Genomic DNA, 23,374 nt, shown 5'->3' on the forward strand with positions numbered 1-23,374 from the left:
TCTCACATGAAGAGCATCAATTTAGATACTCAAGAGCGTTCAAGTGAATTTCATAAATTGTTCATTAACGAAGTCCCAGCAGCAGATGGAACTCTTGAAGTTGGAATGAAGTTTCAAAACAAAGATGAATGCGTACATGCTATCAAAGGTTACCATCTAAAACAATCATTGAATTTTGTGGTACAAAAATCAGATTTAGAAAGGTATGTTATTTGTTGTTCAAGTCCAAAATGTTTGTTTAGATGCAGAGCTTCAAAACGCAAAAAGAGTGAATTGTGGGTGATTGATAAATTGAATGTGCCTCATACATGCACAAATTATGCATTGTCACAAGATCATACGAAACTTGATTCTAACATGATATGTGCAAGCAAAATGCAAGTTGTGAAAGCAGATTCTTCAATAAAAGTGAAGGTCATTATTGCTGAGATTCAGGCTTTACACAACTACACAGTTACTTATAGAAAGGCCTGGATTGAAAAAAATAAAGCGATCAAACAAATTTATGGCAATTGGGAAGAGTCTTACAATCAACTCACACAATGGTTGTTGGTTATGCAAACATTTGCTCTAGGAACCAAAATTGAAATGGAAACTATCCCAACTTATGATGAAAATAGTTTGATAAATGGGATAAGGATCTTTCATAGACTATTTTGGGCTTTCGTTCCGTGCATATCTGCGTTTAAATTCTGCAAACCGATAGTACAAGTTGATGGAACTTGGTTGTACGGGAAGTACAAGGGAACTCTATTGGTAGTAGTTGCACAAGATGGGAACGACAATGTAATTCCTATTGATTATGCTCTTGTAGAAGGTGAAACAAAAGAAGGTTGGAGTTTCTTTTTGAGAAATTTGAGAAAATACGTCACTCCACAACCCAACATTTGTATGATTTCAGATAGACACAAATCGATTAAGAGTGCTTACAATGATCCGAATAATGGGTGGCAAGATCCTCCGTCAAAGCATATGTTTTGCGTCCGACATATTTCACAAAATTTTGCAAGGGAATTTAAGGACAATGCTTTTAAGAAAAAAGTTGTTTCTATGGGTAATAATTTCATTATTAATTTTCATAATTAGTGTAATTTTTAATAATTTCATTCCTAATTTATATAATTAGTGTAATAATATTTTGTCTACTATTTAAATACAAGTTACTCGATCAATGATCCTACATTTTGATACTACCGTAGAGAAATCGACATAGTAAACCCGGAGGCTTTGAAATGGTTAGACAACATACCTCAACAAGATTGGATTCAAGCATTCAATGGAGGTAGCCGTTGGGGTCAGATGAAAACCAACCTTGTGGAGTCGATTAATAGAGTATTAAAAGGCACGTGCAACCTTCCCATCATTGCTTTGGTCCAATCAACTTATTTTAAAACAGGGACACTGTTTCCAACCATGGGAAAACGACACGCATCAATTTTAGTTTTGGTCAGGTATACACAGAAACTTGCATAAAATTTATGAAATTGGAAATAAGTAAATCCAATAGTCATAGAGTGGATATTTTTGATCGGAGCAACCATACTTTCATGGTCCACGAGACAGTACTTTCCAAGGAAAGAGGGACCAGTTGGTCACTTCAGTGTAAACCTTCCTAACAAGTGGTGCGATTGTGGAAAATATCAAGTTAAACATATGCCTTGTTCACATGTCATAGCAGCATGTTCTAACATAAAATATGATTATTGGAGCCTTATACCTGATGTGTACAAGGAGGAAACGGTATTAAAAGTCTACGACGAAGTCTTCCCACCCATACCAAACAAAGGATATTGGCCACAATATGAAGGTATTAAGTTGTGTCACAATCCACTAATGCGGAGAGTCAAGAAAGGTCGGCCAAAGAGCAAACGCATTAAAACAGAAATGGATACTACAGAAAGAGTACCCAAAAAATGTGGATTATGTAGGGTATCTGGTCATACTAGGAAACATTGTCCAAACGCTGCGGGCACATCCACTCAAATTTGATGTATCATTTTTTTTAATGTATTTTCTTTGAAATTTATAATTTAATTTACTATTTTAATTTTAATAATTTTTTATTATAACAATTTTTAATAATAATAACAATAATAATAATTAATAATAATAATTAAAAATAATAATTAATAATAATAATAATTATTTATTAATGTAGTATTATTATTATTATTATTAATTATAAATTTATTATTTAATATAATTATTTATTAAAATATTAACAATTAATTAAAACAAAAAAATGAATTAAATTTTTTTTTAAACCCTTTGGGAGGTCGCATCCCCGGCCAGCGACCTCCTATTAGGGGAAAAAAAACTTCCTTTAGCTGGTCGCATCCCCAGGCCACGACCTTCAAGTAGTCCTAAAAAGTATAGTATTTTGGTATATAAATTACAAAAAGGGTATTTTGGTTAAAATTTTTGAAAAATGAGATATATGGGTAAAAAATCCCGTTTATTTCCAAAAAAGGAACAATACATTTAATATATACTATTCTAAATAAATTATAAACATATAAAGCATAATCTTACAGATCCTAAAAATATTCTAAAAAATATAATTATATAAAATAACTATTAATATATCTAAAATACCAATTAAACTATTTTAACTAATAATTATTAATTTAATTAGCTATAAATTTTCTATCATTGTCGATGGATTAACTAAAATCTTGTCCTCAAAATGCGTAAACAAGTCGGGAGGTTTACAGGTTGAGCGAGTGTAAGGTTTACACAAAATCTTCTGTGATCACTCTTCATCGCCCATGTTTGTTCTATTTCTATCTATCTATTTATCTTTCTCTTCTTTTTTTTCTCTTCTTTTTTTTTTCCTTCTTTATTTTTCTTATTGAACTTCTTCAGTTGGAAATTGCCGGCCGCCATCTCCATTCTTGTTATATATATATACTTAGTGATTTAGGTTTAATTTAGGTTTAAAGAAAATATTTTACGTTTATTTTAATTTCTTTTTAAGTTTAGCTTTTTAATTTCTCTTAAAAAAAACAAAATATTAACAATAAGCATTGAAATTGATTGAGATGACACATCTTATTAATCTTAAATATTTATAACATTTGAGTTGTGACAACTTGATGATCTTAAACTTTAAATTAATAATCTTTTAATAAAATTAGATTGATCAAAATATGACATCTTGTCAGTCTTAGTTTAAAAACGTATGAGTTTGTGACAACTCTGTGATCTTTAACATTTTTAGCCAATTTCAAATAAACAACCAAACATTCTCATTATAATATATTTTTCAGACTCAAGGTCTTTTTCCTTTATCAAATTAACAACCTCTTCTAACTAAATCTAAATTTTTGTAATAAAACGTCTTTTTTTAAAAACAATCAACACATCCGCATTTTTTACCGAATAACTACGTAGCTTTGATTTCTTCATCGCATCGGAAGATACATATGAGAAAGATTACACTCTTGTCAAGCACATTAATAAAAAAGTTTCTTTTTTTCTTCCTTTTTTCTTAAATACACATTTATTTCAAAATCATATAAAAAAAACAATTGATATTTATATTTAATAATAAGGAAAAATAAATATATTTAAGTTAATTAATTTTCTATAATTAATTATAGGTAACCGTATTTTAACGGATCTCGTAGGGTGCTAATACATTTTCTACGCATAATCGACTCATTAACTCAAAATCTGGTTTCAAATACTATTTTTTTTATTTGTTATTTTTAAGAGTTTTCCAATATTTTATCTATTTTAAAATAAACTTTTGTGACGACTCCATTGAAATCGAGAAACACTCAAAATTTTAGGTCACGACATTAACTAATTTTCACTAAATTTGTTCATATTTTCTATGTTTTTTATGAGCAATATTTTTTATTTTATTTTCAATCGTATTATCATTCATTTGTTATTTTTATTACTACTTGTAGGTGAAAAAGCTAATCTCTCCTTGAAGATAGAAGATTCAAAATTAAGTGGATAGTTTTATTTTTATTTTTTAGTTTTTGTTATAACGCTGTATATGATTTACTAGTATAACACTCTTTTTTTGTAACACTTTTTTTTTATTAGTATGGTGATACTTTTTGGTAGACACTGTTAGCTATTCTTAATTTGATTTTCTTGTAAGACTTTGTTAATTTTTAATATAATAAAGATTTTATTTTAGATTTTATTTTAAATAAATTTATTTTATTGAGTATTTAATTTTTAATTAATTTAATTTAATAAAATAAAATACTATATTATCATAGTAGTATCGAGGCTATATAAGCATAAAAGTTGTCACTAATAATTATAGCAATGTAAGATTAGCCGTAGGTATAACAAATCATAAGAAAGTCCTAGAATTTATACCAACAGTTATTTTGCCATAGGTATAACAAATCATAAGAAAGTCCTAGAATTTATACCAACAGTTATTTTGCCATAGGTAATATTCGAGTTTTGTCCAACTAGAAAACCGTCACTATAACCTAAGTGTCTTTTATTTACGATTTCTTGTCATCACTCATCACTAAAAATCAAATTTCTTGTAGTAATAATCAGATGATCAATAAAGATTAAGTAATAAACTTACTCTTAGAGTTTACTTAATTAATTCAGACAAAAGAAAAGTGTAATCAATTAAACTTATCAATAACTAAAACACCGGTAAGGAATTATTAGTAATTAAAATAAAATAAAAAAAAAGAGTAGTAAAAACATATGAAATAACTAAAATCAGAAAAATAAAAAATATTAATTTTTTAATAGGTCAATCCGTCATATTCTGTAATCGCTCCGTTTTTCAATTGATGAGAGGGAACATACCAATTTAAATAGTCAAATTCATATTTTTAACTTAACTCGGTGAAAAAGACATGATAAACAAGTCAGCCCAACATCTATGTATAATTTGTGGTAATGGTAGCAGTCAACAAACTAACACGCATATGAGCGCATTTTTCTTTTTTATAAGTAAAAATCATACGAGCACGAGATTATGGATAGAGTGAGGGGAAAAACGTTATCCACATAGTGGAAAAAGGTACATAGACATCAAGAAAGACTTGCATGCAGGGACAAATCTATTTATATACGACCGTGTGCACAGTTTTGTGGACTTACACTTATAATCTTATACTATTCTTATTTTGCATCCTACACTCATACTTTTTTATTTTGACCATTTTGCACATTTCTATAACTGAATTACTTTATTTTCGGTGCAGTAAACTGATATTAAATTAGAAAAAGAAATTGATATTTAGTTATATTTCATTTAAAAAGTGTAAATTTTATTTATATATTATTCAGAAGAAATATTTCACAAACGCGGTGTTTAGCCGTAGCTAATACTGTGGCTAAATAGTTAAAATACCATAACAACTTATGTGATAAATAAGGATGGGAATAGGCTAGGCGGAAATAGGCTAGGCCGTTCGTCAGGGGCATATGGTCCGGCCTACTTATGGCTTAACCTGACCTATTTAATAAAAAAGACTAGATTCACACTACTTTTAAAGCCTATTTGTTTAAATAGGTCAGATTCAAACTTATAAAAAAGTCTATTAGGCTTGACAGACCGGCCTATATATATATTTTATTATTTATTAATGTTATTTTTTTATTATTATATTTTCTATTTTAAATTCTATCAATTAGACAATCACTCAGTAGTCATTCTATATTCGGCAGTCGTTCCATATTTGATAGTTGTTCCATATTCGGTAGTCATTCAATTAGTCAATCACTCAATAGTCGCTGTTTGAGAGGTAATAATGAGTGCGTTTATTTCAGAAAAAGAATCTATTATTTGAAATCAAAAATTATTTTTTAGGGTTTAAAGAATGTTTGTTTCAGATTTTTTTTAAAATTATTTTGTTAGAAAAATTATTTTTTGTTTAATATATATAGATATGTACATTGATATTGGTATGTAGAAAGCATCATATGGTATGAGTAGAACATTTAGATGTTTTAATGTGAATAAAACTTCTAAATAGACTTTCAGGCCAGACTCAGACATTTTAAAGTCTGGCCTGACTTGGCTTATTCCCACCCCTAGATTGTATTTTTCTCTTAATTTTTACTAGCGAAAAAAAAACATAAAACAATAAATATATATATAATTTTGACCAAAATACAATAAATATATAACAAATTATTAATTAATAAATTTTTCATATCACAAGAACTAAAAAGGCGAACTATGATTACCCATCATTCTGCAATAGAATCACTAATATTCACACATAAGGTATAAGGTATTTACATCTGCACAACCATTTTCCATTCCTCTTTAGGTTGAAGAAGACCTCTTTGGAATAAATAAAAAAATGATAACAAAAGAAATGTTTACAAATAAAATGGTTTATTGAAAGAGTTCCATTATTTTTCTTATCAGAGACATAAGTCTACTTTCTCTTTTGAGAAAATTCTTAAACCACAGAGCAGATAATTTTTGGTATCTTTTCAATCCATTTTTGTAATCAACAAATGTCATTCCAAATCTCACACTATAACCCGAGTACCATTCAAAGCTGTCGAATAAGGACCATACATAATATCCTTTGACATTTACACCTTCCCTGTGATATATAATTAAAAGGAGATGATTTAGAAAATCATTAAGTTGTATGACGAACAAAAGATAACTCTTTTAGAGATATAAAACACTACATACCTAATGGCAGATCGAAGATAAAACAAATGACGAAAATGGTAATCAATTCGAAATGTATCCATGAGAGATTCTTCGATTGACAACGTAGAATCTTCGTATTCATTTATACCTACAAGTGAAATATATAGATTTAAAATTGTCAAACACATTTGGTTCAAAAATAGAAAGAAAAAAAAAACATATATGAAGTATGATATCCTAATCCATATAATGTAGATATATGTGCTATTACCGTTTTCAGTGATATAAATTGAAGGGTTGTTGTACTTTTCTTTGGTGTATAACAAAAGGTCAAGAATTCCTTTTGGATAAACGTACAACCAATCAGAAGCAACCTACATAATTATTAAAATATGTCAATTTTATATAATAGAAATGAACTAAACTTGCTAAGGTGTTAGAAGTTTAGGTAATTATACACGTACCTTTATACCTATGGGCTTTCCATTGCGCTCAACTGCAATTAATCACAAATAGAAAAAGACAAACCATTGTCAACCATCATTGAAATAAATGTATTTAAGTAAACACAAATGCTAACAAGTGTCTCAAAAGTACAAAACTGATATAATATAAATGAATTGATTTCTTACATGCAGGATTGACCAAAGAATCTGTTGAGTAGCTAGGTCTATCATTTCTTAACTGCGGTGCATCAGAGGCATAAGTTGAAGAGTAATAGTTGAGACCAATAAAATCAAATGAACCAATGAGTAATTTAGCTTGCTTTGTATTGAATTTTGGCAACCTAGCACCAACAAGGGCTCTCATGGTTTTGGGATACTCTCCTGATGTTAGTGGATCCATAAACCTGAAATAAATAAACTTTGGATTAAACTTTTGGTCCACAAAAATAAATCAACCTTTCTCATTCAAAATATGCATATGAATTTTAAAGATAAAACAAACTAACTAGAATTAATGAGTGAGTGAAAGAGGATCTCTTACCATCCATACATAAAATCAATTGCTCTTTGTGTTGCTCTTTGATCATATTTAGAATTGGTGAATGGAATATACCAATTAGCTACTAATGTTATGCCTATTTCACCATTTTGCAATTCCTGTAGATAAAACATTTTAGGTTGTTATTACCATTCATTTTGTAAAATCAAAACTTCTAAATAAAAAGTAAAATTCAATTTATCAAGACTTTTTTTTAGATTTTGCTTTAGGCCTCAAGAAAGGTTGGATTGGCCCTACATACCTGATACTTTGTCTTGTACACTTGAACAGCTGCTGCATGTGCAAGAAGTTGGTAGTGTGTAACTAAATAAGGCTCTGTTGCAGAATCACCACCTGTGCAATTTGGGTTCAACCAACTAGAGCATCGACCTGGTGCCATTCTCCCATTTGCATAGCCATGTTGGCTGTAGCCCCATGGCTCATTCAAAGTAACCCAATTTTTTACCCTATCACCAAATTCCTTGAAACAAAGCTCCGCATAATCTTGAAAATCTTTTCTGAAAATTGAAACGAATATGGAACAAATTACAATCATATGTAACTATGTATTGTATCTGCCTAAGTAAAAATAAGCTATGTTATAGATACTCACATTATAAGAGGACTTAAGAATCCGCCGTATTCATCTTCTAAAACTTGAGGGAGATCCCAATGAAAAAGGGTCACTAATGGTTGTATACCTACAATAATTTTTAATTAATTAATTTTCTTCATAATGAATTATACTCATCAACAAAAAATATTTATCTTGACAATCTTACTGAAATGAGATTCAAATACTAAAATAAGAGGTTGCATAAATTTCTAACCATTAGTCAATAGTTCGTTGATGAAGCTGTTGTAAAAGTTGATTCCTTCTTGATTTATACCACCACTAAGCTTTCCTTCTGTATGGATAAATTAATTATCATAAATAAAACCATTAAGTTAAACATCCAATTAATAAGATGAAAGTTTTGAGAATATTCATGAACCGATTTGACTTACTTGGCAAGATTCTAGACCATGATATGGAGAATCTGTAGGAATCCAAATTCATATCTTTGATCATCGCAACATCTTCCTATAATACACATGGACAATAATATATTAATTATTTTATCAAACCAAACCTCAAAATAAAAAAGAAATACTACAAAAAATACTCACAAAATTAGTACATATAATTAAGCAGAGTTAATAATTACCTTGTATCTATGATATGTGTCAAGGGATACATCTCCATTGCTTCCATCTTTGATCTTTTCTGCATATCCATTCAAATTATACAAATATTAAATTAAAGATTGTAAAATTGTGGTTGTCACCATGAAAAGATAAAAACAGAGAGATAGTATATATATATATATACCAGGATATTTATGGGTAAAGGTGTCCCATACACTTGGTGTTCTACCACCTTCAGCTGCTGCACCTTCAAACTAATCATGCATACATATTAAAAACACAATATAATCAATCAAGAATGTCTTATGTATAATAATTTGAGTAATACTACAGAAAGGTAGAAGAGTATTTTTAATTTATTTATAAATTATTGTTATTAAATTAATTGTTACGTCAGTGTTTCAAATTTGAACTCGAGACTCTATTGTTACAAGAGTATTTAATTAAGTACCTGATAGGAAGAGGAACCTGCCCCAAAGATAAAGCCTTTAGGGAAACTGTTCCGATTCAATGATGAAATGTCACGAATAGGTTCAATTTCAGCACTTTTTGTGCAATTTAGATTAATATTTGATTCGCTAAGAAGAAAAGCAATGAGGCAAAGAATGTAATTGAAAGCCATATTTGATGATAAGGATTTATTTAATTTATTTTTAAAAGGATGATGATTTTGTTAAATATAGCAATTGGCTCTGTTTCTATGAATTTGATGAGTATGCTAAAATCGTTTTATGTTTGGTGGGAAATGCAAGCGTGTCAGGCCTTCTTATATAGTAGTAGGAAACTAAGCAACTAGTTAATTAATACTATTAAAATATATTTGCGGAGATGTAGATGAAGAGAACTGCGCTTTAAAATAAGTAATTAGGGTTGTTAATGAATTTAAGTTAAATACTAATTATTTCTTTTAATTTTTTAAGTGTGCTAAGAACATCTTCAAGTGTGAATTCAATAGGGTTCATTGAATGGGGTCTATCATGCCATATCATATTGAAATAATTTATTCATTTTTTACTTCAATGGTGAACTCACATGTTCATTAAAAATGGTCCACCACTAACAAATTATTTATTTATTATTATTTATAAATTAATACAAATAAAAGGTAACCGTATCAAAGTACAGTTCCTTCGTGAAAGAACGGTGATGACAACTTAACACATCTATGAACTCGCAAAACTGACGGTTACGTAAATACACTTTTATATATTTAGTCAAAAAGCATAAAACAATATTATTGAAGCGTTGCCACTCTTGAGTGTTGACCGGTCAAATGGAAAAACAAATAAGGCGGCCAATCTTTTCTAAGTGTCGTGCTAACCTTGTTTTTTAACCATTCAAAAGAAACTTAAAATGAAAACTATTCATCACACAACATATACAATCAACAACAAGAAAATACAATCATATCCACCGAAATCAAAAGATAAAAAATATCAAGACATAAGAGGAATCATATAATAACATATGCTAATCATATCGATGGTTTTAAAGTCCAATTACGAAAGTCAATTATAAGATAAACCGATCACTTTTACTCTAATAAAATACCAAAACATTAAGTTAACTAAATTAAGAGTAATATGTGAACTCTTTAAATTTGACGAAAAACTAAATTACTCATTTGTTTTTAAATAATCCAAATACACACTAACCAAGTAGTATATAGATTTTGACAAATGAATTTAACTCTTACTTCATTTCAATCAAGTGTCCAATATGAGCAAAACAATGATTACACGATCTACAACTACAGCCAAACCATTATAAAATATCAAACCAATTTTTTTCACAAAAGAACAAATGTTGAGATGTTTCCGCGTAATGACATCCTCTTAAGCATAATTGAGAATCCAAATTAATAAAATATATCGGTAGTAAATTATCTTTAGTAGATAGCTTATCATAAAACAATCTCCAAATCAACAAAGACATCTTCACCTGTATAAACTTATTCCAAGTGACGTTATAAATAGGCAAACCATCTAAATTCAACTCTTGCATAATTAAATGGTACACTTTTTTCAAATAATCATCTTGATAATTAAGATTCCAAGTTTATCTATCTTTCACATCAACCAGCAAAAGATTGTTAGTCAACAAAGCCCTACCATCAATCTACCAATTCTTTATGTCCAATTAACTAGTCTTCCACACTATCCCTAACCGCCATCCCTAACCACACATTGAAACTCGATATTTCGTTCAGTAACAGTTGTTTATAGCACATAAAACTAAAAATCTATTAAACCGCTCATTTGACACACCTCCATCAACCCAGGTATCACTCTCAAATAAAGAAATTTTTTCATCACCAATCACAACTAATAAATTAGTAGAGACCCAATTACCAAACATAACATCCCTCGTTCTCTATATTACACACATATCTCCACCAAATAGAAGCATTTCCCACATTACTATATACTGTTACCAGCAGTATTACTCACGACCTTCTCACTCCCCCTTTACTCTCCATAGGAAATAGCTAGTTTTTTTCCTTCCATGGGAGTCGAACTCGGTACCTGAAAGATAAGTACTGTCTCATCTCATTCACTACCAACCCACCATCTTCTGTCCTGTAATAATTAAATAATACAGGGTGGTTGTAGTTGGCCAACAACCGAAGCTCTACCATGATTTGCGAAGTGCACTGCTAACTACAGTGATGACTGTCGGAGCACGACAGTCGCTCATTGTTAGGGGTGTACTTGGACACGGGTCGATCCGCCAACCCGATCACTCAACCTAATGCAACCCAATTTTTACTTGTATTCGGTCACGTCTGATCCGATCCAATTTGTTGAAATCCGTTTATATTTGGTTTGGGCAATGGGTTCAACAATTTGAACTCGTCGATACATATACACGTCCCAGTAACTAGTTATAACTTTTTTTTATTTAAATTTTGTTTAACAGCCCACGGCTGAGGTTCGAACTTGGAATCTCGCAGTTGTGTGAGTAATTGTGGTAATATTTACCGTATCTTATAAAACAAAAAAAATTAAAACTGTTTTTTGAAAAATAATATAAAAAAGAATGTTTTTCTAACTAATCATAAAACAGAACTAAACAAAACAATATTTTTATTTTCAAAATAGAACAGTTTTTGAAATTATAAATTACTTTTAAAAGTTTTTTATTTTTAAAATAATTATTTTTTTATTAAAATAATATATTTGTTGTAAAATATTTTTTTATAATAATAAATACAATTATGTTTTAAAAAATAAAATATATTTTTGTAGATGTATACTTCGTGAGAGTGTTAAATAAAAAATATTAAGTAGATTGGACGATATTGATTCAGTAAAATATATTAATTGATGGATTATATTTATTTTATGTTTAATGGGAGAAATAAATTAAATATCTATTCACTATTTTACGACTTTCAGCTTATTTATGTTGTCACATTCACTATATAGACCAACATGTTAAACATATCAAAATTAATCTTACACAAATTTAATATCTCTTAACAAATTCATTTAAAATTCTTTAAGTGTTCTCTCGGTATCACATTATTATTTTTTTAGTAACACTAATTTTAAATAGCCCCCACAATCACATACTATACTTTAACACTTTTATATTTACACTTAAATTTATTTTAAATAAAATACTCCAATATTTTATTTAATTTGAAAACCATATTGTGCAACTTATGGGTGTAGATTATTAATAAAAAGGGTGGATGTGGGTGATTAAAAAGTAAAAGTTGAATGAAAAAAAAAAGGTGTTAGTGATAATAAAAAATGTGTGGCGTGGGTTGACTAAAATGTGGTAGGTGCGATTGAACTTGTGGTGTAGATAAAAAATTAAAAAAAAATTAGAGAAACGTGCACTGCTTACTCAGACAGTCACACTCTTAATATTCTTTCATTTAATTTTCGTAGAGCCGGTACTCCGGCAGCCGTTGTGCAAAAGAATAACCGCCACACCCAAGACCAACTCCACGGCAAAAATAAATAAATAAATAAATAAGTAACGTCAATTATAATCCTACCTCCTCAATTATAGGAAATTTTTTATTTCATTTATAAATAAAAAATTATAACTTTTAAAGTGTATTTATTTTTATTTAATATTTATCTTTTGAATATTAGTGAATATATTTAATTGTTAACACTTTTTTATAAGTAAATATTTGTAAAATATTGAAAAATGATGATAATAATAATAATAATAATAAAAAAAAATAAATTTTGAATAAAGAATTTATGAAAATTACCATCGAAATAGAAGATATTAATTTGATTGTTAGAATTAAAATTTTAATTTAATTATTTGTTATTGACTTTTGTAATTTTTATGTATATTATTAACGTATTTTTCTTTTTTTAATAATTAAATTTGATTGTACTAATTTAATTTATTTTAATATGGACGAAACTTAGACCTATTTGATTCTTTTTTGAAACAGGTTTTTCGATTCTAAAAATTAAAAACTTATTTGATGATAATATTTTATAGTACAGTTTTTAAAAATTATTTTCGGAGTTGTTGTTTCTAAAAATAAAAAACCGAAAGAATTGATCCATATTTTTCTTTTCACTTTTGTTTTTCTTATTTTAAAGTTAGAAATCTAAAGAGTGGTTGTATATATTAATGATAAAAAATGTAATATTTTATAATTTTGAAATTGAAATTTTTATAAGATTTAATTATAATTTTAGTCTCTATTTTTATCAATTAATATAATTAATATCTTATTTTAAAAATCGATAGTTTTAGTCTTTTTTCATATTTTTAACTAAAAATTGACGATTTGAAATATTTTAAATAACGAGACATACAATTATATTTATATGATATACAACTATTTAGATGCATTTATTATTTATATATTATTAAATAAATTATAAAAATAAAAAAAAATTAAAATTTTTAAATAATTTTATTACAATTTTATAAATATTAATAATTTTATATCATCATATAATATATTACGTTATTTAAAATATATTATATCATTATTTTTAATTAAAAAATCAAAATGAAGAACTAAGTTGTCATATTTTAAAAAATGAATTAAAAAATAAAAATTAAAACTATAATTAAGGATTTTATACCAAAAGAATCACAACAAACACGCATCTTTAAAGTCAAACTTATATTTTCAATTCGGATCACCAAATGTAGGTAGCTTGGCTATTTGTCACTGACGTGTCTTGCACACTATATTCCTTGAATATCATAAATTATTAGAGAAAAATATATTTTATTCTCTAAATTTGTATTATTTTTTATGTATTTTATTAATTTGATTGAATAAATATTCTATTTAGTAAAAGAAATTAAAAATATATTTTGATATAAAAATAATTAAATAAAGTTTTTTTTACATTAATTTCATTTTTATATTTTCAAAATTAATATCATCATGAAATTTTTACTTTTTATTATATAATATAATAAAATTTCAAAAAATAGATGATCAGGTAAAAAAAATTTTATTCTTTTTATTATAGTTTAAAAAAATTATGCTACCAAACAAATATGCTCATTTTCTCTTTTTCTAAAACAATTTTAAAAAAAAATTAATTTACCAAACAATATTTTTTCTTCTCTTCTCCAATTTTTTTTTTTTTTTGCAACTGATTTATAAAATCGATTTTAAAAACTAAAAGAGATTCAAACAAACTCTTATTTTATTTAAAAAAAAAAGGATGTTTGTTAATTAATCTAAAATTAAAAATTTTCCACTTAAAAATACAATTTAAATTATAAAAATTGAAAACACAACATTAAATATATTTTTAATTCATTATTTTTATATTTAATTATTTAATAAGTTTGTCGTTATCAATGCTTGTTAATATTTTTCTTTTTTAAATAATTGGTTGTATAATAATTGATCAAGTCGTGGTAAGTTCTTTCTTTTATTATTTAATTGAGAAGTTATTCGTTGACGTGTTCTTTATATGATTTTGAAATGGATAAGACAGGATTCTTATAATAAGTACTATTCCCATAAAATATTTTTTTTTTAGAAAAATGTCATAGCATATCATTGATAATGATGTTTTCAATACAATGAAGTTATTATGTTAAAAGCTTGTTAAAGAGGTTATAATATGATTAATGAAGTTACTTAATTTGTTGTAATTGATATTATGCAAATTATTTGATATAAAACTTAAAGTTGGGCATTTTATTTGGACAACAAGTAACTGATTAAAAATTTGATTCTTTCAATTCTCTTCTTTTCAATTTTAATTCCTCTAAACTATATAATCTGTTTTAACAAAGGTATCAGAGCTTGGATTCTAATCTAGGGAAACACGAGTAAAAAGTGTGAAGATTTTCAAAATTAAAAAACACAAGTGTGAGTGAAAGAGAGAAAGAAATAATGAATGGATTATGGAGTTTTCCATCTAATTTGCCAATTCTTGATAGAAAAAACTGGGAAAGATGTTGTGAATCTATGAGATCATTACTTGGAGCTCAAGAAGTGTTTGAAGTAGTACAAGATGGCTATGATCAGCTAGGTTCAAATCCAACAGAAATGCATCAAGCAACATTTGAAGATTCTAAGAAAAGGGACTGTAAGACATTGTTTTACATTTAGCATAGTATGGATTCAAAGAAAAGTGTAGTTGATTATTTCAATCGTGTGCAGGTAATTACCAATCAAATGCGAACTAATGGTGAAGTAATAAATGAGTTGATGATCATTGAGAAGATTTTGAGAATATTAACACCAAGGTATGATCACATAGTGGTGGCCGTAGAAGAATCAAATAATCTTAAAACATTGAAGGTGGAAGACTTGCAAGAACCCTTAGAAGCTCATGAACTGAGATTAAAAGAAAGGAGTACAACAACCCAAGTGCAGGCACTACAGGCCCAAGCCAGCAGGATAACCAGTCAAGATAAAGTGAAATACAAGAAAGGAAAGGGAAAATCCAAGTGGTACAAGAAGCAAGACTCTAATGAAAGGGTTGAAAACTCAAGAAATCAGAACAATAGTGACAATCACAACAAGAAATCAAATGGTAAGAAAAAGTTTAACAAGAAGGGGATTCAATGTTATAATTGTAAAAAATGAGGCATTTTGCTTATGAATGTAGATTAAAGAAGGTACAAAAAAAGGATGATGAAGCTCATATGGCACAAGTTGAAGACTTAGATTTAGATGATGTATTGTTGATGGCTGCCACAAACTCAGATCATGACTATCCATAACTGTGATATCTTGACACAGACTACTCTATCATATGACAGGGAATAATGAGTGGTGTGTAAGCATTGATGTAAGAGTGAAGAGAGAGATTAAGTTTGCAGACAACAACTCAATAACTGTTGAAGGAATGGGCAAGGTGATGATTCAGAGGAAGGATGAAAAACAATTTTTCGTATGTGATGTGTTTTATGTACCAAACATAAAGAATAACCTGCTTAGCCTTGGACTTCTGCTTGAAAAAGGATACTCAATGAAAATGGAGCATGGTGAAATGGGGATGTTTGATATCTCAAGAAGACTGGTCTTGAAGACACCACTCTCAAAGAATAGAACCTTCAAGATTGAAATCCAAATCAGTGAGAATCGGTGCTTTAATGTTGAAGTCAGAAGTGAGAGCTTGTTACGACATCAAAGGTTTGGTCACTTGAATTTTAGAAGACTTTAGATGTTGTAATACAAAGATATGCTGCAAGGAACATCAAAGATTCAAATGCTGCCAGGCTAAGAAACACAAGAACTCATTCAAAGCTGAAATGCCAACTCGATCCTAAAATAAGATGAAGGTAATCTTTTATGATATTTTTGGACCATTTGAACAAATGTCAATGGGAGGCAACAATTATTTTGTAACATTCATTGATGATTTTATAAGGAAAACATGGATCTATCTAATCAATTGGAAAAGTGAAGTGTTGTCTATGTTAAAAGGATTCAAACCAATGGTAGTAAGAAAAAGTGGTTGTGATCTTAAGGTGATTAGGACAAATGGATGTGGTGAGTATCAATCCCATGAGTTTCATGAATTCTGTGAAAAAGAGGGAATGATCTAGAAAATGATTGCACCATATACACCACAACATAATGAAGCTGCAGAGAGAAGGAACAAAACTATTCTCAACATGGCAAGAAGCATGCTGAAAGGAAAGAAAATGTCTCAAATTATGGGGAGAAGTAGTATCCACTGCAGTCTATATATTGAATAGGTGTCCAACTAAGAGACTTGTCATAAGGACCCTAGAAGAAGTCTGGTCTGGAAGGAGACCAAATGTGAGTCACCTAAGAGTATTTCGATCACTATTTTTCAAGCATGGGCCTGCTCAAAATAGAAGAAAACTAGATGACATGGTAGAACATATGATATTGCTAGGATATGATTCAATTGGAGCTTATAAACTTTGTGATCCAAACAAAAGGAAAGTAGTTATAAGCAAAGATATATTGATGGATGAATCAAAAGGTTAATATTGGAAGATGGATGCCACAACCAGCTCGAGCAAGTTAGTAGCATTTGAACTGGATAATGATTAGGTGCCAAGATTAGAACCTCATCCAGCCCCATATCCAGTGAGGCATTTTGGGAGAATAAAACAACCCTCAATTAGGTTGAACCAATTTGACGTAGCATCTAATTCAGAAATCAATCCAGGTGGAAAGTTGATACATTTTGCATTGCTGGTTTAATTAGAAGCAGTCATTGATGATGAGGCTCTAAGTGATCCAAGATGGAGACTAGCAATGGAGGAACAACTCAATTCCATAGAAAAGTATAAAACCTAGAAGCCGATGACCCTGCTAGTACACAAAAGACCAATTGATGTGAAATGAGTATATAAAATCAAGATGAAGTCTGATAGACAGATTGTCAAGTACAAAGCCAGACTTGTAGCAAAGGGATTTCTACAGAGGCATGGACTGGATTATGATGAAGTCTTTGCACTAGTGGCCAAAAATTGAAACAACCAGGCTTGTAGTGTCAATGGTCAATTACAAAGGATGGACCATACATCAATTGGATGTAAAGTCAGAATTCCTCAATGGACCATTGGAAGAAGAAATGTATGTGAAACAACCACCAAGATATGAGATAAAAGGCAAAGAAGACAGTATGTACAAGTTGATGAAAACATTGTATAGTATGAAGCACTACACCATAAATAAGCTTTAACAACGTTTTTTTTTTATGCATTTAACATCGTCTTTAAGCGCTATAGTATGTAGTGCTGTTAAAAGATACAATAACATTTTTTAAAATAAAAAAAGTACTGTCATAAGTGATATTTAACAATGTTTTTTTTTATAAAAAAAGCGATGTCGTAGGTAAAAATATATAACGCTTTTATAATGATTTTTGCATAAAAGCGCTGTTGTAGGTGTCTCGTTTTACAACGTTTTTCTAAAAAAACGTTGTTGTAGGTGACATTTAAAGCGTTTTTTTTAAAGTGTTGTCGTAGGTAGTATCTTATACCACTTTTTTTCTTCTTCTAAAAAGTGTTGTTTTAGATATTTAATAGCGCTTTTTTTAAAAAGCGTTGTTGTAGGTATTTAGAGATGACAATTAGATTCTAATCCAATGGGTACCCGCAAAAAATCCACAATGGGTAGGGTAAAACCCGCATAATGGATATGGACACGGTGATGAGTAATTACCTGCAAAATTAAGCTGGTATGAGTGCAGGTACGGGTACTATAGTACCAACCCCGTCCCACACCCGCACTTATATAAATATATTATTTATTTATTATATTAGTGTTTAATTTAATTAATTATTTTCTTTTATGTTTTAACATCTATTAATATCATTGGACCACTACAATACTTATAAACGTTAGCAAATTTTTTAAGAATTTGATTATGATGAATAAGTAAATAATTGTGACTTTATAACTAAGAGTTATGTCTTATTAATCGTGACTTTAAAATTATACTTGCAACTTCCTATCAATTATTTTTATAGATCTCGAATAATATTGTTGTAGGACTTACAACTTTATAAAATATTATTATGGATATTTGAATCTATATTGTAACGAGTGTTCATTTGAAACATTTTGAGTTGGAAAATATTGTGGTTCATAATACTTTATGATTGAATTTAAGATTTTTGGATAATTTTTAAATTTAATCACAACTATATCATTTATTTATCGGTCTAATTTAGTTAAAATGTGGGTAATGAGTGTGAGTACGGACACTTAGGTACCCAAAAGGTAAAGGTAGGAGTATTAAAGTTGATACCAAAGAGGGTACATGCACGAGTATGAGTATTTTTTTTAAACCGAGGGTATGGAGACAGGTACTATAGTACCCTATCCAAACCGTATCCATTATTATCTCTATAGGTATTTTATAGAGCTTTTATAAATGAAAACTAATAATTTAATATTATTTAATTTGATACTGACCCCAATCATCACCGATAAGATTTAAGAAGCCTTTAAGTTAAAAGAATAGAACTAGGCTATCAATCAAATTGTAAGACACCATACAACCATTGATGCTTTGACAATTCAAAAAATACTATAATTAAACCAAGGTGTAATTTCATTATTTGATAACTAACAAACAATACTCATTATTTGCATTAAAAAAAGAATACTCAGATAATGTTTTTTCCACAAAATGAGATTATGAATAATCAAAATTCAAAATGCAAATAGGATAAAATAGAATAACCATCGTTAAACCAATGTGTAATTTCATTATTTGCATTATAAAAGCTCATAAACTATCTAACTTGTTTCACATGCATTACAAGAGAGAGAGAGCGGGGGGAAAAGAAAATGTTGTTGCACACTCATGAGAAAGAAAGACCCTTTAAAGAAGATTTTTATTCATGAACCTCACGAATTTGAATGTGGTGAATGAATTCCTTACGCCAGATTGGTTGTGCTCCGATTTGGACGAGTGTAACATATTATCGCTCGTGTAAATCACCTTTACTCTGCACCGTGAAGACTTTCAACAACATTTAAATGACCTTTGCTTGCATAAACTCTTCAATCAAAGACAAAAAGGTTAACATTAGTAAAGAGTATCATAGATCCTCAATCATTTACAGATTTCATATGAATTTTCATCAATCCAACTAATCAACTACCCATTTGAACTAAAATAGTTGGAAATGATAATGATATTAATTGAAGATTGTTGGAAATAATGATGATATTTATGAGAGTTAGTGTTGTTGTGAATTGAAAAATAAAGAAGTCCCACATAATAGTGTCCCAAGATATGAAACTTGGGGTGTGCCCCAAGAAGTACTCCAATTTCGTAAAGGAGGAAGAAAACATACAAAACTGACCACCACGCGCGCGCGCACGTTGCCGCTCTCCATCCAGCTCGGCTCGGCCAGGCGGGACCTGAGCTTGGGCTAAGTAGTGTATTATTTTTAGTAGATGAAAAATAAAAAATTATTTATTTATTTAATATTAAACGAATGCTTGCGTTTTTATCTCTTATTGATACATTAATTACGTAATTGTCGTCCACCAAGTCAACATTCAACATCTGATACGTTCTTCATCTCTGAATTCGTACATCTGTGTGTTTGGTCAAAACCCTAATCTTTGGTCTCACGCATCTGTTATTGCTCGGTCAAAAACCTAGGCCTAAGTTTGAAGCGCACGTTTCTGAGGTCAATAACATGGAGCACACGTTCTGATGGATCATTGGTTTTCTCTGATCCAGTTGCAGATTTCCTCTATAAATATAGGGTTCTCCTCAGTTGGAAAAACACACCAAAAACTCTTTGCATATGAGGCTTTTATCCACTTTCCCCCCTTTCTTTCTCACTTCTTTTTTTTTTTCGAGTGGTCTTATACCATATTACGAGTGACAATCATTTGACTGCTATATTGAGGGTGTAATTCTAGAACGGTTTTCTACGGTGCAGTAGAACTCTCATACAGTGTATTTGAGCTGTTTTATTCTAGAGATTTCGTTGTTGATAGTCTGTCTTGCACAATTTGGACAGTGCCGCGAAAGTCTTAAAAAGAGCGACTTAGTATGCGACTCAACCCAATAATATTTTCGGTGACATAAATTGATTTTTAAAAGTTTTTCGATACTAAAAAATAACAAAAATGCTGGTCACATAACAATATTAATTCATACCCAAAAGAAAACCAATGTGAAAGAAGTATAGTTCACCAAAAACGTAATAACTAGTTAAAGTTATAATAAAATTGCTAGACTCAAATATTTATTATTTTTTACTTTACAGATCCAGAATCTCTCATGTTCCAAAACTTAATCTGCACAGATCTTTGTTGAAGCATTTTCTCAACTTCCTCACTTGGTAAACCTTTGGTCTCTGGCACAAAAACAATGACAAAGAAAATGGCAATAAGAGCAATAATTCCAAATAACATGAAAGTCCATGCTGATCCAATTGCTTCAGTCAAAGACAAAAAGGATTGTCAAACAACAAGGTTTGAAACCAAAACTATTGTTGATGCTATTTCAGAGTTTAAAACCCATGTAACAGTTCCCATTCCTGGTGAGAAGAAAATGATGTAGGTTTGAACCCATGTAACAACCTCTTGTCGAAATCAAACGTGCTCCTGGTAAGAGCTGCAAATTTAAATTTAATAATATTTTTTGTCATGTAACAATTAAAGTATTAATTACGGAAAATGGTTTTGAGATTTACCTTATTATGAGGAGCAGCACAAAAACCACAAGTAGGTGAAGAAGCCTGTAAACACCTCCTACAATTCCATCTATCATTGTGAGGTCTCAAAACCATAGGTAAGTGAATTTGAGTCTCATGAAAAACAACAGTCAAAAGAGTCAAAGAGAGAAAAACACCAGTCAAACTTATTAGAGCAAATTTTTTTCTACAAGTCTTGTCAATGAAATATATGCTCAAAATTGAACCAATTAGGATGGTGAATGTTGTTGTAAATGCAGAAAAAAAATTAACAAAGAATAAAATTTCACATACAGAAATATTCAAACAATAAAAAAAAACGTTTTTTTTTTTAAAGAAATCTTAAAATAAGAACTATCTCAAGCAGTTTGTTTGGATTTAGCGGAAGGGTTATCGAACCAGAAGGTCAAAAAATTCTCGAGGGGGTGAGGTTGATGAACGATGGGAGTGGTGTGGGGTTTGTAAGTGGTGGAAGAGTTGTCTTTGTCTTGGTGGAAGAATTTGATTGTGGGTGATGGTTGATTTTTAAATGTCTTCAACAACCATTTTTGCTCTCGAGTTCTTTTCTCTCTTTCCCAATTTATTATACTAAATTACATATGTGGTCCCTTAACTTAATTTCAGGTAACGTTTTAGTCCTTTATCTTTTTTTTTTCTTCCCGACTTGTTCCTTTATTTTAATTTTAAGTGACAATTTGATATTTTATGTTTTAAAATTTCAACAATGTTATCCTTTTTTATACAAAAATTAAAAAAAAAATTCAATCAAAACTCATAAAATTAATTATATTCTTCAATATAATACAAATTTCATCAAATTCGTAACGTAAATCTTCAAATAAACTCATATTTTCATACTTTATTTGATATTGTTAGGAATAAATGACTAAATCGGGAAAAAAAAAGATAAAGGACTAAAACGTTACCTGAAATTAAGTTAAGAGACCACAAATGTAATTTAACCAGTTTATTACTATGGGGTTTAGGATTTTCTACACTTGGTACAAGGACATAAAACCGTGCGGCTTTCAGGTTCTTCTTTAGTGAAGGCAAAATCTAAAAAATATTTACGCCTTTGCTATACTCTGAATTAAGTCTATGAAGTTTACGTAGTTCACTTTTTGTCCATCACTCTAAATAACAAAAATAATACTATATAGACTCAAGTTTAATACAAATAAAATAAAATAAAACTCACTAATTATTGCAGCTGAAATTTTATGGTAGAGCACTTTTTAGGAGTATGTTAATTAAAAAGCAAATTTGCAAGTTAAAAATCAAAGAACTTAAGCATAAAATGAAGAAAAAAAAAACTCATTAATTGTTGCAGATAAAATTTTCTACTGAAGCACTTTTTAGGAGTATGTTTATCGATGAATTTATGTAGAGCAATCTATATGTCAATAAAGTAGTATCAAATATCATTTTTTTGTTCATGTATTTTGGTCCAACTCATAAGAGAATTTATAACATAAACTAATCTTGGTTCTAAATTTTCATTCTATAAGATATCTGCTGCTGGCTATCTGATTTTTGTGTGCTATATAAGGTATAATTAGTTATGTTAGTTGGTCATAACTAATTGATTATGTTTTTCTATCAAATTTCATGTATTGTAACTCATAAGTACATTTTAATTAATAAAATAATTAATGATTATTCAGTCAAATTAGTTTTCTCTCATGATAGGAACCTCAATAAAATTCATGAGATATATGTACTTTTATAAAAATGTTCCAATTACAGGATGTTTAAATACAACACTTCCAATTGAAAAAAAGAAAATCCAAATACCACATTTACTTTATTTTATAATTCGTTATAGACATTAAATATAATTAATTCAATCGTCAAATTTATAATTTTAATTGAGTAGATTAAATTTATGAACAAAAATTTCTAGCAGAAAAACCAGTATTATCCGAAACCGATAAGAAAAATGACCAAATGCCATTGTATGCTCAG

The 23,374-nt window shown here is 29.1% G+C and overlaps 1 protein-coding gene and 1 long non-coding RNA gene across 2 annotated transcripts; both read right to left on the reverse strand.

The window, feature by feature from the left end:
* Positions 1-6,072: 6,072 nt before the first annotated feature.
* LOC101500576 (cyanogenic beta-glucosidase-like) lies at positions 6,073-9,537 on the reverse strand. The gene is made up of 13 exons (XM_004507066.4): positions 9,240-9,537; positions 8,973-9,042; positions 8,809-8,867; positions 8,609-8,684; positions 8,431-8,508; positions 8,214-8,301; positions 7,863-8,118; positions 7,604-7,719; positions 7,249-7,466; positions 7,081-7,112; positions 6,888-6,990; positions 6,656-6,764; positions 6,073-6,560 (listed from the first exon to the last, which is right to left on the reverse strand). The coding sequence occupies exons 1-13, from the start codon at positions 9,408-9,410 to the stop codon at positions 6,344-6,346; spliced, it is 1,593 nt and encodes a 530-aa protein (XP_004507123.1). The 5' UTR covers positions 9,411-9,537; the 3' UTR covers positions 6,073-6,343.
* An 11,307-nt stretch (positions 9,538-20,844) lies between these two features.
* Positions 20,845-22,067, reverse strand: LOC113787112 (uncharacterized). Its single transcript, XR_012163504.1, has 2 exons — positions 21,410-22,067; positions 20,845-21,330 (listed from the first exon to the last, which is right to left on the reverse strand). It is a non-coding gene; the product is annotated as an uncharacterized lncRNA (long non-coding RNA).
* Between the last annotated feature and the right edge of the window lie 1,307 nt (positions 22,068-23,374).

The sequence above is a fragment of the Cicer arietinum genome, chromosome 6, assembly GCF_000331145.2.
Source record: "Cicer arietinum cultivar CDC Frontier isolate Library 1 chromosome 6, Cicar.CDCFrontier_v2.0, whole genome shotgun sequence".
NCBI lineage: Eukaryota > Viridiplantae > Streptophyta > Magnoliopsida > Fabales > Fabaceae > Cicer > Cicer arietinum.

Excerpts from the sequence above, each read along its gene's own strand:
- LOC101500576 (XM_004507066.4), bottom strand. The coding sequence starts at position 9,410 with ATGGCTTTCAATTACATTCTTTGCCTCATTGCTTTTCTTCTTAGCGAA. Across the intron at positions 8,302-8,430 it reads CAACGAACTATTGACTAATG|GTATACAACCATTAGTGACC; the intron begins GTTAGAAATTTA and ends AAATTATTGTAG. Across the intron at positions 6,765-6,887 it reads AATTTATATCACTGAAAACG|GTATAAATGAATACGAAGAT; the intron begins GTAATAGCACAT and ends TTTCACTTGTAG.